This window comes from Nerophis ophidion, linkage group LG23 (assembly GCF_033978795.1).
Source record: "Nerophis ophidion isolate RoL-2023_Sa linkage group LG23, RoL_Noph_v1.0, whole genome shotgun sequence".
Taxonomy (NCBI): domain Eukaryota; kingdom Metazoa; phylum Chordata; class Actinopteri; order Syngnathiformes; family Syngnathidae; genus Nerophis; species Nerophis ophidion.
In genome coordinates this window covers 11224663-11242949 of record NC_084633.1, presented here as the reverse complement: position 1 = coordinate 11242949, position 18287 = coordinate 11224663, and the positions used below count along the sequence as shown (strand labels likewise).

The window sequence follows — 18287 nt, the reverse complement described above, 5'->3', positions numbered from 1 at the left end:
GGTTCGATCGAACCCTAGGGGTTCGGTCAGTCGGCCTCAGGGGTTCGACAGAGCCTTCGTCCCAACCTGACTAAATAACAAGTTCAATGTTTTATAATTATAATCAAATTACAGCAATCATTTCAATGAGATTATTTTCTAAGTGTTTTGGCCCACTTACAATGACATAAAAAAAAACATTGTTTTTCATGAGCTCTGTACAAGGTGGGGTTGGAAATAATTTGTACCCCTTTCAGATATCGCATTTAGGTCCCACTAAAACATTCACATGTTGCACAATGAGATGTAAACATGGGATCATGTGTACATACCTGTAACTTTCTGTTTGTAAAATATCTCTTTATTAGTATTTCTTTAATATAGTAACATTATTAAATTAAGAAAAAACATTTTATTTTTCACTAAAGAAGGGTTCGGTGAATGCGCATATGAAACTGGCGGGGTTCGGTACCTCCGACAAGGTTAAGAATGATAAATAAATGATAAATGGGTTGTATTTGTATAGCGCTTTTCTACCTTCAAGGTACTCAAAGCGCTTTGACACTACTTCCACATTTACCCATTCACACACACATTCACACACTGATGGAGGGAGCTGCCATGCAAGGCGCCAACCAGCACCCATCAGGAGCAAGGGTGAAGTGTCTTGCTCAGGACACAACGGACGTGACGAGGTTGGTACTAGGTGGGATTTGAACCAGTGACCCTCGGGTTGCGCACGGCCACTCTCCCACTGCGCCACGCCACTGGCCTACTCTATACAGCATTCACAACTTTACTCGCGTTCACTTCACAGCCAGAGATGGTGGAGATGGTTCATCTAGTTATTTACATTATTACACATTACTTTGGGTCATTCACACATTACTTTGGCATTTATGCTTTAATAAATGCCAAAGTTATTAAGGCATGAGCCTTCCTGGAAAATTTTTGCGAAGCTTGCATTCTCCTTTTTGTTTCTGCTTTTGTGGATTCTGCCTTGGATTTTATATCCAATTTATGTCCCTTTGACTCCCTCTCCACTTCTAACTACTCCAAATGCAAAATCGTGCACAAATCACAAAGAGTACAAACAATGTTTATTCTATTAGCTAACTTAATTTATCTGATTAGCCCCTTGTGAGGTATAGCATGAAATAACAATTATCTTGCAGTCATGTTTGTTTCAAAATGATTCAATTATTCAATGTCAAAATATAAACAGTAAAAATAAGGAACAATATGTCAGCTACTGTTCTAAAACACCAATGAAAATTAAATGTAGTATTTAGACAGCCTATACTGTAGCAAAAGTCATCACATGTCTGCCACATTCATGTGTGTTCTTAAATGTGTAATCTACCTCTTCCATGTCAAGAGCAGTTTTGATTTGGGCTTGCATGGCAAACACCTAAAATTAATGTTTTAGGCATAGTTTTATCCAGACGCTTACATTTGTCCAAATGTGGCAAAGAAGACGCATTGTGGGTTTCCTGGACATCGTCTACATCAGTGGTTCTCAACCTTTTTTCAGTGATGTACCCCCTGTGAACATTTTTTTAATTCAAGTACCCCCTAATCAGAGCCAAAGCATTTTTGGTTGAAAAAAGAGATAAAGAAGTAAAATACAGCACTATGTCATCAGTTTCTGATTTATTAAATTGTATAACAGTGCAAAATAGTGCTCATTTGTAGTGATCTTTCTTGAACTATTTGGAAAAAAAGATATAAAAATAACTAAAAACTTGTTGAAAAATAAACAAGTGATTCAATTATAAATAAAAATTTCTACACATAGAAGTAATCATCAACTTAAAGTGCCCTCTTTGGGGATTGTAATAGAGAAATTTTTAACATCAATATTTATGGAAGATGTCCCCAAAAAATCTAGCTGTCAACACTGAATATTGCATTGTTGCATTTCTTTTCACAGTTTATGAACTTACATTCATATTTTGTTGAAGTATTATTCAATAAATATATTTATAAAGGATTTTTGAATTGTTGCTATTTTTAGAATATTAAAAAAAAATCTCACATACCCCTTGGCATACCTTCAAGTACCCCCAGGGGTACGCCTACCCCCATTTGAGAACCACTGGTCTACATCGCTATAAGAAAAATTTAAGGAAGAAAATCCCTATGCCATCTTCCACTAGTTTTTTTTATAAAATCGCCCGCTTTAATATTCCCTCTTTTCTTCTTCAACTCCGAGTTCAATTACTCACAACTGCTTAAATCTTAACAATATCACCAAGTAGCCAGAATAGGGCAAATATGCAATAAGATATTTTCCGTTCTATGGTCAACATCACATATTTTCTCTTTATCATCACTGGTATCCTCTTATGACGGCATCACAAAAACTCCAAAGAAAAATCAAAAGGAGATCTTTTTAAAAGGTACTCACTGAACTGAAGTATCATAACAAATTGACGGTAATGTGACTTTAAAAGCGTATTTTGATTGAATTTCTAAGTGTGCAGAGGCACTGTAGTTTTGTTAATTGTTTAGCAGTCACTTTTGTGTGTTAAATATGTATAGATATAAATAAATAGATTTTCGTATTTTTGAAAAACGTCAGGTGATATTCTTTTGTGTTGAAGTCACCGTGTTTTCTGTATGATGTCACATTTATGTACTGTAGCTGATGCGGGTATTGGTATCCTCCATGTCGAGAAAAACACAAGCCACATCAGAGTTTACCACTCCAAACTGCACTGTTCTTCTCGGTGGAAACATGAGTTACTGTCAAGTATTGGAGTCAAGTACAAGGCTAAAGGGGAAATAAAAGATTTACCAAAAAATGATCGGTGTCATTTCAGCTGAGCAACTTGAAGGATATGAGAGGCTCTTGTCTCTGACAAAAACAGATGAGGTGCTGGAAGAACTGATGAGCAAGCAAAAAGATCAAAGTTTGCTCCCAGCCTATTGTTTGACATAGATCCCCGAAACATATGCACATCAAACACAGGAGCCACACTCCATTGCAGCCTTCTCTTGCAAAAATACATCCTGGCTATGAATCCTGGAAGGCTTATAACGCACCATTCAAATGCGCAAATGAAAAGTTTCGCATTCACAATTGGCCTTCAAAGTGGCCTTGATCCAAGAGAAGGTCAAGAGCAGGCGGCGGTTGGGTCGTTTGATGTCCTGACCTGTGTTGGGATCACAGTGCGAGTGGACCGGTTGTGTGTGTGTCTGTTTGCATGGGGATTACTGGGGCACCCAGCTGCCCAGTCAATTAGAAAGAGACAGCAAAGGGTGGGAAAAAGGGATGCAGATGAAAGTGTGGCACAAGGAGGTGCTGATGATGGAGGATTAAATGGCTAAAGGGAAGGTCTCAGCGCCACAGACGATGAGTGTCAACTCTATTAAACATGCACACACACACCCTCTCATTTAGGCCCTGCTGAGACAAACTGATAAGCTGGAAGGAGAGAGGGCCAGGGATTTACAAAATGTCAATAAGCTAACTGGTGCTAATGACAGATTTCTGATTGAGTAACCTAGCAGATTTCTTCCCGGATGACTGACAAAGCATTCATCTCAAACTGGCATGATGCAATAACTCTACTACTGAGGATGCATGGAAAGCGGTGTTTTTCTCCTTGCAAATGAGAGAATGTATTCTGCTCTTTTGACAGCTGGAGGGTTTGATGCACTGCCTCAATGATGGATCATGTGTGAACAGCTAAATGTTTAAAACATGATGTAACGGCTTGTGTCTAAACTTGTTTCGGGGAAAGGGTGCGCAATGAAGTAATACTTGATAAAAAAAACATTAACGAGATTATATGTTTTTTGCAGTGTGCTTCTGGAAATCACCTTCAGAAAATGTTGTCTCATGTAAGTTCTCACCTGATTGCACCACTATGATGTGCATTTGCAGCCTGTGTGGAGTATAACTGGACCAGGTGTTAACGGAGACAGACAGCCAGTCTAGCAGTTCGCCCATGTGTTGTCTGTAGAGCTCCATCTCGGAGGCAAGGCCCTGGACCTTGTATAAGGTCTGTACACTCTCTAGGGCCTGAGGGAGACACATTAAAAAGCTGAAAATAATAGTGTGACTGCAACAAAGTGAAGTTGCAACATGTGCAAGAGGTCTATGTATTCAGGTTTTCCTGGAAACGCTTGAATTTTGAACAACTGATAAAAAAGAAGTAACACAAATTACTTAATTGCAATTCAAAGTCTGTCCACAAACCCTCGGGTCTTGGCTTTATTTGTTTAAACAAATCAACCCATGAGAACTGGGTTGAGGAGACACAAATCATGTCTGACAAACAATAGAATAGAATAAAATGCATTCATTGTCATTATACATCCGCAAAATAAAATTAGACCTTCACTAATATCAATGCAAAAAAGGAAAAAAAATAATGTGTCCAAGAAAAATATGCAAAAAATTAGAAATATATACAATTTAAACAATAATTAAGGTGCATAGCTCGGTGGTCTTACAGTAATGCCAAAAAAGCAAAGTTAAATAGTTGCAACTTAAAAAAAAGGGCTTGCACAACTACTAATAATTAGGGTGTATTGCAACCCTTAAACAAGCATTTTAACATATTACGGTTTCAACTCATATAGACTTCAAATGACAAGTATTCTCTTTAGTTGAATAAATACACCCCACTATATTTCTGGGTTACAGTGCATCCGCAAAGTATTCAAAGGGCTTCACTTTTATCCACATTTTTTTGTTACAGCCTTTTTCTAAAATGGAATAGATTAATTTTTGTCCTCAAAATTCTACAGCCAATACCTAATATTGACAATGTCAAACTGTTTTTTTAAAATGTTTTGCAAAATTATAAAAAAAACAAATATATATATATATATATATATATATATATTTATATATATATATATATATATATATGTGCAAAAACACGCACGTAAGTATTCAGAGCCTTTGTTCAATACTTTGTTGATGTACCTTTGGCAGCAATTACAGCCTTAAGTCTTGTATATGATATCACGCCCATCCGTCTTTGCAGCACCTCTCAAGCTCCATCTGGTTGGATGAAAAGTGTTGGTTTTCATCCAGGATGTCTCTGTACATTGCTGCATTCATCTTAGTCTAGTCAGGGAGGAAACCAAAAACCCAGTGGTCACTCTGTCAGAGCTACAGCAATCCTCTGTGAAGAGAGGAGAACCATACAGAAAGACAACCGTCTCTGCAGCAAACCACCAATCAAGCCTGTATGGTAAAGTGGCCAGACAAAAGCCATTTCTTCGGGAAAAAAAAAAGTTGCCCAACATACAACTGAAATGAAAAACAAAATTCCCTGGTCTGATGAGGCAAAGACGGAACTCTTTGGTGTGAATGCAACACGTCATGTTTGGAGGAAACCAGGCACTGCTCATCATCAGGCCAATTCCATTACTACAGTGAAGCATGGTGGTTACAGCGTCATGCTGTGTGGGATGTTTTTCTGTGGCAGGATTGGGAGACTAGTCAGGACAGAGGGAATGATGAATGCAGCAATGTACAGAAACATCCTCGATAAAAAACAATGCTTCTCATCCAACCTGATGAAGCTTGAGAGGTGCGGCAGAGAGGAAATGTGCGAAACTGCCCAAAGATAGGTGTGCCAAGCTTGAGGCATCGTATTGCTGCCAGAAGTACATCAACAAAGTATTGAACTAAAGCTGTGAATACTTATGTACATGTGATTCTTCATTTCCAATACATTTGCAACACTTTTATTTCCCCCCGGGGATTATTAACGTTTTTCTGATTCTGATTCCGATTTACTGTTTAGAATGCATAAAAAAACCTGTGTTCTTTTCTTTCATAAGGATTGTGAATGACCTTTACAAATGCTCAAAAAGTGCTTATGAAGTGAATCTGGTGGATGCAGAGTTTGTGTTGTGAGTTTTACATTTAAAGCCATGGGAAAAAGATGTGACAAGGTTTTACACATAACATCACTTAAAAGCAGGCATGTCACGTACACAGGATGTCACAAAAAGCAAAAGAAACTGACAAAACACGCATGAGCGCACACGTAGACAGTCAAACAGACACATGCACACTAGTGAGCTAAGAGACAGGAAGTAGAAAGAGAGAAGAGTGTAAATAATTAGCGGCCCTTTAGAGCACTTCATAAGCCATCATAGTCCCCCAGGGATGAATAGGGATGAAGACAACCCTGAGCTGTTCACTGATGGGAAAAATGTTCCCCCTTTTCTGGGAAATGTCTTCTACTTTTCCTCTGGGCCCACCAATGCTTTCCTATTATTCATAATCTATTCACGCTGCGCTGTAATACGCCTCCCTGTCATTCTAACATGCGGACTGATGTAAACATGCGTTGGTGGCTTCTGTGGTGTCTGCTAGTCAAATCCTTGCTAACTGACCTCAGATTGTGTTGACTTCATTTGTCACAGTTCCTGTCTGTCTCTTTAGAGAGAACACGTGAATTCTTGTGACACAAGCAGACCAGACGGATGACACACACCTGCTAAGAAACGCCAATCTTTTCTGCTTGAGGTGTTTTTTTCCCCTTCTATTTGTTCGACTCGCCTTTCACCCACCTCCTTTCACCTAAGACTGAATTTTAAAAGTTCCATTCCAAAGGTGCAATTTCAGCGCCCCTTGGCCAAGTGGGTAATTACACTGTTTGTCATGCCCACTTTGAAGCAGGAGCATTCCTGAAATAGCTGCCTTGCTGCTTTGAATCATAAAACATTCTTTAAATGAAACGGATGGGGTATTTCCTCACCTTCTCGCTGATGTGAGGCTCGGTGGCGAGGCTCTGGACGGTGACCAGCACCTGTAGCAGCTGCAGGCTGACCGAGCTACAGTCTGAATCACACTGACGCAGCAGCACATCCACGCAGCACAGCAACTGCTCCAAGTACAGAACCTGGAAAAAAAGCGAGAGGAGTCGGTGAAGTTGTGTAATGATGTGTACGGCCATCCAGCCACCTACATACGGTCAGGTTTGGCCAAATCCTGCCGCTCAACTTTAACTCCCATGTTAACACAGGGGAACACTACTTTTCCATCCAAATGGCAGTCTACTCCTAACCTGTCATTAGGGTTAAATGGTGGTGACTGTGCTAGTCAGTTGATGGGGAGATGCTGAGAGGTACACTCATACTTGTACAGACACACTTGTTGACCTCGGCACTTACATGAGAAATCACTGGCACGTGTCTGCAGGAAAACAAGTTAAAGAAGAGATGCTGGGCAATTGAATATAAATTGTAAACATACCTGAGGCTCTGTGATACATACCGGTAATTGAGCTCCAATTAATTAGACAGACCTTTACAATCCAATAAAGCCCAATAGAGGAGATGTACAAAACATTTTGCCTTTTACATATAATAATAAATAAATAAAAAATATAAACACAACAGGTATTTGTTCCCATTCTTCGTTAGTTGAACTCAAATATCTAAAACTTATACTATATAGACAAAAGACCTATTCCTCTCAATTCACAAATCTTTAAAAATCTGTGTTGGTGAGCACTTCTTCTTTACCAAGATAATCCCACCACCTGTGAGGTGGGATGACGCAGTTTAGCTTCATTGCTATATATAAAAAAAGAATAAAAAACTAAGAACTTCAGACTTTAAAATAGTTTAGTCAAAGGATAATTAAATAAAAAATGGTTAATCACACAGGTTTATTCAGGTGTACTGGAGAGGAGGCTACGCCGGACAGCTGAACCTCTGATTCAGGAGGAACAGTGTGGTTTTCGTCCTGGTCGTGGAACTGTGGACCAGCTCTATGCTCTCGGCAGGGTTCTTGAGGGTGCATGGGAGTTTGCCCAACCAGTCTACATGTGCTTTGTGGACTTGGAGAAGGCATTCGACCGTGTCCCTCGGGCAGTCCTGTGGGGAGTGCTCGGAGAGTATGGGGTATCGGACTGTCTTATTGTGGCGGTCCGCTCCCTGTATGATCAGTGTCAGAGCTTGGTCCGCATTGCTGGCAGTAAGTCGAACACATTTCCAGTGAGGGTTGGACTCCGTTAAGGCTGTCCTTTGTCACCGATTCTGTTCATAATTTTTATGGACAGAATTTCTAGGCGCAGTCAAGGCTTTGAGGGGTTCCGGTTTGGTGGCCGCGGGATTAGGTCTCTGCTGTTTGCAGATGATGTGGTCCTGATGGCTTCATCTGGCCGGGATCTTCAGCTCTCACTGGATCGGTTCGCAGCAGAGTGTGAAGCGACCGGTCCATGGTTCTCGCCCGGAAAAGGGTGGAGTACCATCTCCGGGTTGGGGAGGAGACCCTGCCCCAAGTGGAGGAGTTTAAATACCTAGGAGTCTTGTTCACGAGTGGGGGAAGAGTGGATCATGAGATCGACAGGCGGATCGGTGCGGCGTCTTCAGTAATGCGGCCGTTGTACCGATCCGTTGTGGTGAAGAAGGAGCTGAGCCGAAACAAAGCTCTCAATTTACCGGTCGATCTACGTTCCCATCCTCACCTATGGTCTAGAGCTTTGGGTCATTACCGAAAGGATAAGATCACGGCTACAAGTGGCCGAAATGAGTTTCCTCCACCGTGTGGCGGGGCTCTCCCCTAGAGATAGGGTGAGAAGCTCTGCCATCCGGGAGGAACTCAAAGTAAATCTGCTGCTCCTCCACATGGAGAAGAGCCAGATGAGGTGGTTCGGGCATCTGGTCAGGATGCCACCCTAACGCCTCCCTGTGAAGGTGTTTAGGGCACGTCTAACCGGTAGGAGGCCACGGGGAAGACCCAGGACACGTTGGGAAGACTATGTCTCCCGGCTGGCCTGGGAACGCCTCGGGATCCCCCGGGAAGAGCTAGACGAAGTGGCTGGGGAGAGGGAAGTCTGGGCTTCCCTGCTTAGGCTGCTGCCCCCGCAACCCGACCTCAGATAACCCAAAGAAGATGGATGGATGGAGATGGATGGTTAATCACACTTTTGAATTTGGATTAATCACGATTAATCAAATGTATTACTCTCTTGTATAATTTAAATTCACTTCAAAAAGACACCTATATTTGAACATAAATGCGATTTTATTGCCAGAATTTCATTTAGGGAACTTTAAAAAAATGTATTACTTAAATGTGCACCATTTGCTCAAAACTGTTTTACTTAAAAGTCCCATCTGGGTGTATTTGGAAGTGTAATTTGCAAGTGAGTATACCATTCTGAGCCTTTGTGATCGTGCACACATTGACGTGATCACTGACCGTATAACAACCAGTACCGCCTTTCAGGTAATCATTTACACTTAAGGTAAAGGAGCATGTACAGTCAAAGTAAATTGAGTGATTTATATTTAGTGAATACAGTGCTTCAGTTTTTCCACATTTTGTTACACCCTTATTCCAAAATGGAATACATTCAATTTTTTGCTCCAAATTCTATAGCCAATACCTCATAATGACAATATGAATTTTTTTTTCTTTCTTCGCAAATTTATTAAAAATAAAAAGCTACAAAAAAAATAAAAAATCACATGTACATAAGTATTTACAGCCTTTGCTCAATACTTTGTTGCTGCACCTTTGGCAGCAATTACAGCCTTCAGTCTTTTTGAATACAATGCCACAGGGTTGTTTTTGTCCTGTCCAGCTACTCAGGCAAATCATATTGTTGTTGTAGAAGCGCTTATTTGCTGTACATATTTACAAGTGTGGCATACTTCTCTTTTTGCTTTATTCATATTCGACTTTATGAAATGGATTTGTATTAATGTTTGGGATAGAAAGAGAAAAACAGGAAGACAGAGGTGGAAATTGCAGGGGCAAGAGGGGAAAAAGACAAAGACATTTACAACAACAACCACAACAACAAAAACAACAGAACAGCATTAGCAAATACAATATGTACAAATATGATACGAAAAATGATAGTAGAGAAGCAGTTAGTTAAGTAAATATTTATAATACAGAAATGACTATGAACATTATTGCACTACAAATGGAGCAATACAAATACCAATAGGAATAGCAATATTGATAACGAAGATACCGGTAATAATTATCTCTATTATTAACAATACAAGTGTTTCAAATGCAACAATACATATATGTAATGATAACTTGAATTACAAAAGAAAATAGATAAATGGAGGAAAGAAATGCGAACTGTATTAACCTTGTAGATTGTTATAGCCACAATAGGTTGAGCTTTGTCAGTGTGCCGTGTTTTACCCAGTTCCCCCTGAGGAACAACATTAATATATGTTTGATGAAACGTGATTGTATGCATGAGTGTATGTATGCACATGTGCTGTACAATAGGTGGATATGTATGTATATACAGTGAAAGTGCATGTGGATGTATACACCGTGAGTGTGTATGTATGTACTGTATTTGACATGAATGTGCGTGAGTACCCATGTGTGCACGTATGTATGTATTAATGAATTGAATATACGTGTGTGTGTGTGTGTGTGTGTATATGTATGAATAATTGTGTGTATGTGAATTTGTACGTACAATATTTTTTGTCTCCCAGTGGGTGTGGGAGTCAAAGTACAGCCACAGCAACCTAGAGAGCCCAACCCAAAACAGCAGGTGCGGTGCCCAGGGAACAAAGGACCACTCTGCCCCACGCAGCCAGGCTTGCTAGCGACAGGAACCCCAGATTTGGGTAACCTTGGTGCTGCCAGGCAGGGCCAGCGGCAAGCCATAGACAGACGTACCCGGCAGAGGAAAAGGCACGGGACAAGCAGGGGACAGCCAGCCCTCAGAACAGCAAGAGACCACACCCCACACGAGCAGAAAGACGGGACGCCCCGCAGCCGGACAGGATGCCACAAAGTTGGCACACCTATCTTTGGGTATAATCACCCATTCCTTTTGGCAGCACCTCTAAAGCTTCATCAGGTTAGATTAGAAGCATTGGTTTTCATCCAGGTTGTCTCTCTACATTGCTGCATTGTCCATCTGTAAGGTTCTCCTCTCTCCACAGAGGAAGGCTGTAGCTCTGACGGAGTGACCATCGGGTTCTTAATAAACTCCGTGACGAGACTAAAATGAATGCAGAAATGTACAGAGACATCCTGGATGATAAACGCTTTCCATTTCGCCTGATGGAGCTTGCGAGGTGATGCAAAGATAAATGGGCAAAGAGGAATTGGTGAGACTGCCTAAAGATAGGTGTGGCATTGCATTTAAAAAAAACTTCAGGCTGTAATTGCTGCCAAAGGGACATCAAAAAACTATTGTGCAAAGGCTGTGATTTTTTTATTTTTAAAAATTAGCAAAAAATAAAAAAATAAATAAAAAAAAAAAAAAAAAAAAAACTTTTCACATTGTAATTATGGTGTATTGTGTGTAGAATTACATAACAAAATGTGGAAAAAGTGAAGCGTTGTGGATACTTCCTGGATGCAATGTCAATGATCATGCTAAAAATGTTCTTGATTAATCACGTGAGTTAAGTTGTTATTTTTTATAACCCTAGCTTAAAATGAAAGCCGGAATAAAAATAGTGCCTTTAACCTTTTTTTCTAAAAACATCAGACACTACCAATTAAGACAAACTTGTACAGTACGCATTTACAAGAAACATACATACCGGTATTTATGTATGAAATATGACAACTATTGCCTAATCCCCAAAATTACCGGTAATATCATGAGCCATTTGCACAAAAACATGTAAATACAGCAAAATATTGTTATATTTTTTGCTATATTTGCACATTGCTTGCCATACCTTCTTACCTTATCCTAAAATAATATAGTATTATATTAATATGCTACATATCCAACCAAGCTGCTAACCTTACTAAGGTACACTGTATAACAATGACAATAACAGGTATTCTATTCTATACTATTGTAATGTTGTGACCTCATTTATTCACATAGTAGATACAAGTCAACCTGCAGTATGCTTACACACATTCTGACATGCACATTACACGACAGGGGCAAAAAAACAACCATTAAAAATGTCGGGAGAGCTAAAGAGAGCGGAAAAATCAGCGTGAGGTAATAACTAGGTGGACACCTGGAGCCAAGTGAGTTACACCTGGTTTCATTGGCTTGGACAAGCTCCTGCAGAGGCCTCATTACATACTGTGTGCATCTGTCCACCACTGGATACATGCATTACACACGCGACTTGAGCTAGGGCAAAAACGACAGATACCTCGCAGCCACTCAAGTTGCTATGGCGGCAGGAAAATAAACACCCTGTCGTCAGGTTAGATCTATCGCCATGTGTCAGCAAGAGTAGTATGCAGCTGTCATCTGTGACAAATGTTGGCATAAAGAAGATGTACTGTGCTGATTTATGAATGTTTTGCATTATTCGAAACAGTTCTGTATTGTGATATTGAAATGAAACAGAGGCTTCTTTTTCCCGGCGGTCGTATTAATCTGCTATTTTGCAGTGCCCACCAATAGGCATGGCGGTATAAAACATTCACTTCCACTGAGTTCATGTAAACTCCTGTCACTATGGCAACACACAACAAAATGTCTCTGACCGGTGGAGTACCCCTTTAAAAAGGAAAACCATATGCAGTTCCAAAGCAAACACCACACAGACGTACCTTATATCGCTCCCTTCTCAAAACCACCGGGTTGCCTTTCATTTGACCTCAAACCCTTAACGCTGTATTAGACTAACCAACTTTATTTTCACAACGTGGACAGAAAGAAAAGAAAAACAAGGCACATCAAAGAGACAGCAACATATCTTCTACCAAATTTGTAGCTTCCTGCACCATTTCCCATTCTTCTGTTCACTTTGAAGATTATTTATATTTAACTTGTTTGGATCTCATTTGGTCTAGCTTTCTATTCATTTGTAAGGAAACAGTACATTGATTGATTGATTTATATTCATTTGTAAGGAAAAAGTATATCTAGCAATGCAACTTTATTCAGTTTTTCAGCAAAACCTCATGGAAAAACATTAAGTAGTTTTTGTTAGATGTGTCCTGATACAACTTTTCTCTTTCCGATTTGATACCCCTAGCAATGCAACTTTATTCAGTTTTTCAGCAAAACCTCATGGAAAAACATTAAGTAGTTTTTGTTAGATGTGTCCTGATACAACTTTTCTCTTTCCGATTTGATACCCCTATGAAAACCTTGAGTGTTGACCGATACCAAAATTAATGCACTACAATATTAGCAGGTATCACAGTATTATTTTGGAGTGTGAATTGTTAGAAAAGGTTTGATCAAGTAAAATTAGTCAAACAAGACTCCCCCTTTGGCATAAAAGTACATACTTGCATTGGTTTTCAATATACAATGTTAGAAAATGGTTGAAAAAGTGGGGACGGCGTGGCGCAGTGGGAGAGTGGCCGTGCGCAACCCGAGGGTCACTGGTTCAAATCCCACCTAGAACCAACCTCGTCACGTCCGTTGTGTCCTGAGCAAGACACTTCACCCTTGCTCCTGATGGGTGCTGGTTGGCGCCTTGCATGGCACCTCCCTCCATCAGTGTGTGAATGTGTGTGTGAATGGGTAAATGTGGAAGTAGTGTCACAGCACTTTGAGTACCTTGAAGGTAGAAAAGCGCTATACAAGTACAACCCATTTAAATGATTCAGAGAAAAATGGTAGGTATTGAAATGCTAACTTTCTGACAGATTTATGCTTTTGAAGTAGTTAATTTGTATTTTGGCGACACCTAGCGGCCAGAATAATTAATTTAATTAAAAGGTATGACGCAGTGCGGTGAATGATACAGTCACGTTTGTTACTGGATATTTTCCAATACTTTCTGCCTTGGGTACATAATAAGCAACTATAACTATGTGATATGTGTTCATATTGACAAATGTCCCGTTTTAGACTGCAATATTGATCAAATAAGGACCCTTAAGATTACGTATGTCTAGTTTGTGCGCTATCATGTACTTAGCTTTTGTGAAGTTGATAGCTTTTAGCAGCCTAAAGCCTACCATATTTACCTTTCGTAAATATTCACTAAAATACAAGAAAATACCAACATTGTGTGCTTCTTGTACGAACCCTGTTTCCATGAGTTGGGAAATTGTGTTAGATGTAAATATAAATGGAATACAATGATTTGAAAATCCTTTTCAACTGATATTTAATTTGATGCACTACAAAGACAAGATATTTTATGTTCAAACTCGTAAACTTTATTTATTTATTTATTTTTGCAAATAATAATTAACTTTAGCAACACATTACAAAGAAGTTGGGAAAGGTGGCAATAAATACAGCTAAAGTTGAGGAATGCTCATCAAACACTTATATGGAACATCCCACAGGTGTGCAGACTAATTGGGAACAGGTGGGTGCCATGATTGGGTATAAAAGCAGCCTCTATGAAATGCTAAGTAATTCACAAACAAGGATGTGGTGAGTGTCACCAATTTGTAAGCAAATTGTCGAACAGTTTTAGAACAACATTTCTCAATGAGCTATTGCAAGGAATTTAGGGATTTTATCATCTACGATCTGTAAAATCATCAAAAAGTTCAGAGAATCTGGAGAAATCACTACACGTAAGCGATGATATTAGGGACCATTGATCCCTCAGACGGCACTGTATCAAAAACCGACATCAATTTCTTAAGGATATCACCACATGAGCTCAGGAACATTTCATAAAACCACTGTCAGTAACTACAGTTGGTCGCTACATCTGTAAGTGCAAGTTAAAACTCTACTATGCAAAGCCAAACCAATTTATCAACAATATCCTGAAACACCGCTGGCTTGGCTGGGCCCGAGCTCATCTAAGATGGACTGATGCAAAGTGGAAAGGTGTTCTTTGGTCTGACGAGTCCACATTTCAAATTATATTTGGAAACAGAGGACGTGGTGTCCTCCAGAACAAAGAGGAAAATAACCATTCAGATTGTTATAGGCGCAAAGTTCAGAAGCCAGCATCTATGATGGTATGGTGGTGTATTAGTGCCCAAGGCATGGGTAACTTACATATCTGTGAAGGCACCATTAATGCTGAATGGTCCATACAGGTTTTGGAGCAACATATGTTGTCATCCAAGCAACGTTATCATGGATGCCCCTGCTTATTTCAGCAAGACAAGTGTTACAACAGCGTGGCTTCGTAAAAAAAAAAAAGAGTGCGAGTACTTTCCTGGCCCGCCTGCAGTCCAGACCTGTCTCCCATAGAAAATGTGTGGCGCATTATGAAGCGTAAAATATGACAGCAGAGACCCCGGACTGTTGAACGACTGAAGCTCTACATAAAACAAGAATGGGAAAGAATTCCACTTTCAAAGCTTCAACAATTAGTTTCCTCAGTTCCCAAATGTTTATTGAGTGTTGTTAAAAGAAAAGGTGATGTAACACAGTGGTGAACATGTCCTTTCCCAACTACTTTGGCACGTGTTGCAACCATGAAATTATAAGTTAATTATTTGCAAAAAAAATCAAATGTATGAGTTTGAACCTAAAATATCTTGTCTTTGTAGTGCATTCAATTGAATATGGGTTGAAAAGGATTTGCAAATTATTGTATTCCGTTTATATTTACATCTAACACAATTTCCCAACTCATATGGAAACGGGGTTTGTAGAATATTTAGTTGCTAACTGGCTGACCTGCTTTGCACAAGTAAACACACTGCAGGACTGCTTGTATTGGAGATTATACTGGAGAGCTTCAAGACATGCACTTGGGGATAGGCTGATTGGCAACACTAAATTGGCTCTCGTGTGTGAATGCGAGTGTAAATGTGAGTGTGAATGCTTGTCTGTCTATCTGTGTTGGCTCTGCGATGAGGTGGTGACAAGCTCAGAGTGTACCCTGACTTCCGCCCAAGCGCAAATGGGATATCACACTGTGACCCCGGAAGAGACAAGTGGTAGAAAATAGATGGATGGATGAAAATAATGCAAACCAATATGATCAATTTTTGTTGATATAGGATCATGACATCCCTAGTTTTTGTGTTATCCTAATCATAGACAAACAAACAGCAATGCAAACATAACTGACATGAGGATAATGCCAGAGACCAGGTTTTGACATACCATTTCATTGTAAAACATGAGAAATTGTATGTAATAGTTAGTTTTTGGGTTTTAAAAAAAGTGAGAAAATGTGGCGATACATGCTCTTAACTATTTAAAAGGATGTGGGGGTTATTAATCTGTCTCAAATTCTGTTATTCTGATCCAAACACTTTATGAGGGTCTATTTTTCCCTTTTTCCTGCACGATGTCACAGGTGCTCCTACACAGCAACACAAGCTAAGAGGGAGACCGGTGGAAATCCAAACTGAGAGGAAGTAGAGGTCTCCCTCCATCTGTGACCATCCTGTCCTGTTAAGTCGTCCTCTGGTTGACCCCAAACGAGAGCGACATGTGAAGACAAAAGTGGGTCAAGCGCTGCTCCTCATTTATCATCGGCCTTGACCAAGCTGGCGTTGACGTTTCAGGGGCGTGGGGTGGGATTCTATGTAAAGCTTGGCAGTAGGGTAGAATAAAAGATGACATACACAGGGCTATAAACAAAACAAAAACATTGTGTACTGCTTTGTACACAGAAAGAGGTCAGAGCAGGGGGCAAAATTTGTGGATTTTGTTATTTGCCATCTCAGGGAAGACATTCCTACAGGTCTCACTTGGACGGGTGTGTTGCTCTAAAGCAAGGAACACAAAAAGGGAAACTTATGGAAAAGGAAGTTGGGAAAAGTCTGTTCCAGATTGGATGAGTTTTTTCCACTGGACGTCTGTTATTTTAAGACAGACAACAAAGCCAGCCTTATCTTTTTTTCTCCACTCCAGAGGTAAAACAAATGCAAGCAGATTTTCCATCTGCATGTTAGCACAAACATGATGATCACAGACTTGAAATATTAGATTTGATGTGGTCGGTCAAGCCGCTTTTGCCAGGTCAGCTTTTTTTTTGCACATTTCCTCAATAGCAAACCCGCTGAACTTGTGGTGTACAGAGGTGCCATTGAAAAATACGCTATTGAACCCAGGCTGCCTTTTAAAAGATGAAGCATCTTATCACGAAATATATTTACTAGCAAGGAAGGCAAGAATTATACAGTAACCCTGCTGCGGGCTCACTGCCAAAAATAAGAACGCTCTTGTACACCGGGGCAAGCTGACAGACCTTTTATGACGCTGCCAAAATCACCAAATAAGACTTGAATTTAAACAGCTGGTGTATGAGGCAGGTAACATGTTGACATGTTTCTTAATGCCCCACACTGAATAATGAAATGGTTGTTCTGGCTGTAATTAAGTACTCTCAGGTGAATAACAAAAAAAAAAGGTAAACCATAATTTAAGTCAAACTGACCTGTTGATATTCCTGGCAGACATCAGGCTGTACCAGCGTGTTGGCAATGTGCTGAATATGTGGTTTTAAAAGAGGTTTGGGGCATCCTCCCAGCATTGCACACAGCACCATGAGGGCAGACCAAGGGTAGGATGGGGAGGATGGGGCGCTCACATGATCCAGGACGAGCTTGAGGAAGACCTCAGGTGGGACGAAGGTGCCCAACAATTTTGCAGCATCAAGGCACTAGTGGAGAGCCGACAGGACGCCCAAAAAGATGAGTCATTGATTAACCAAATGCGTGTTAACTCTTGTCAAGACTCACATTGTTGACCACATCCCTCTCAGTGTCGGTACAAGCCCGGTAAAGGATGGCCAGGAGAGGCTGGAGGTGTTGGGTGCTGTGGTCCTCAGCATGGAGCAGCAAAACAGAAAGCAGCTGGGAGGTCTTGATTCGAGTGGGAACCAGCCAGTCGGTCAGGTCGTGGCTCAAAGCAGGCACGAGTCGCATCAGGTTCCTTAGCACCAACTCTCTACAACCCAAACTTGGACGCTCCACTGTAGGGGCAGAGAGAGACCATCTTTGTTTTTTTTACTCTTCCACAAGATACAAGTCTAAAAACTTAAACATGTACTCATGAAAACCGACTAACTTAAAGGGGAACTGCACTTTTTTTGGAATTTTGCTTAATTGATAATAACTATAGCAACGACCCTTAAGCATAAGAGTTGTGTGATAATATATACATAATTATTCTAACACTCACTCGATGGAAAGTCGTCTGTTTGGTCCAGCTGGCTGAAGATGTTGTTTTCCGGTTTTTTTGGGTAAGCACTCTACTGCAGCTAAATGAACACTTTGTCTCTTTCAAGGTTTCTTGCTGTTCCTATTGGGTTGAGTTTTGTCTTGCCTTGATGTGGGATCTGAGCAGAGTATGTCGTTGTGGCTTGTGCTGCCCTTTGAGACACTTGTGATTAAGGGCTTTATAAAAAAAACTTAAATTGATTAATTTCTGTAAAATTCGCATGGCTTCAAATTCCACATTTTGCAGCTTCGAGTCACTTTCGTCTTACTCTCGGATTCTGTCTGCTCCAACATC

At 40.3% G+C, this 18287-nt stretch overlaps 1 protein-coding gene across 1 annotated transcript in view; it reads right to left on the bottom strand.

The window, feature by feature from the left end:
* The window catches only part of LOC133541408 (dynein axonemal assembly factor 5-like), a 64953-nt gene that overhangs the window by 28411 nt on the left and 18255 nt on the right, over positions 1-18287 (bottom strand). The window contains exons 5-8 of the mRNA XM_061884809.1: positions 17513-17745; positions 17209-17433; positions 6714-6857; positions 3841-4009 (exon numbers count right to left, since the gene is read on the bottom strand). Coding sequence (XP_061740793.1) covers positions 3841-4009; positions 6714-6857; positions 17209-17433; positions 17513-17745 — 771 coding nt within the window. The remainder of the gene's footprint in view (positions 1-3840; positions 4010-6713; positions 6858-17208; positions 17434-17512; positions 17746-18287) is intronic.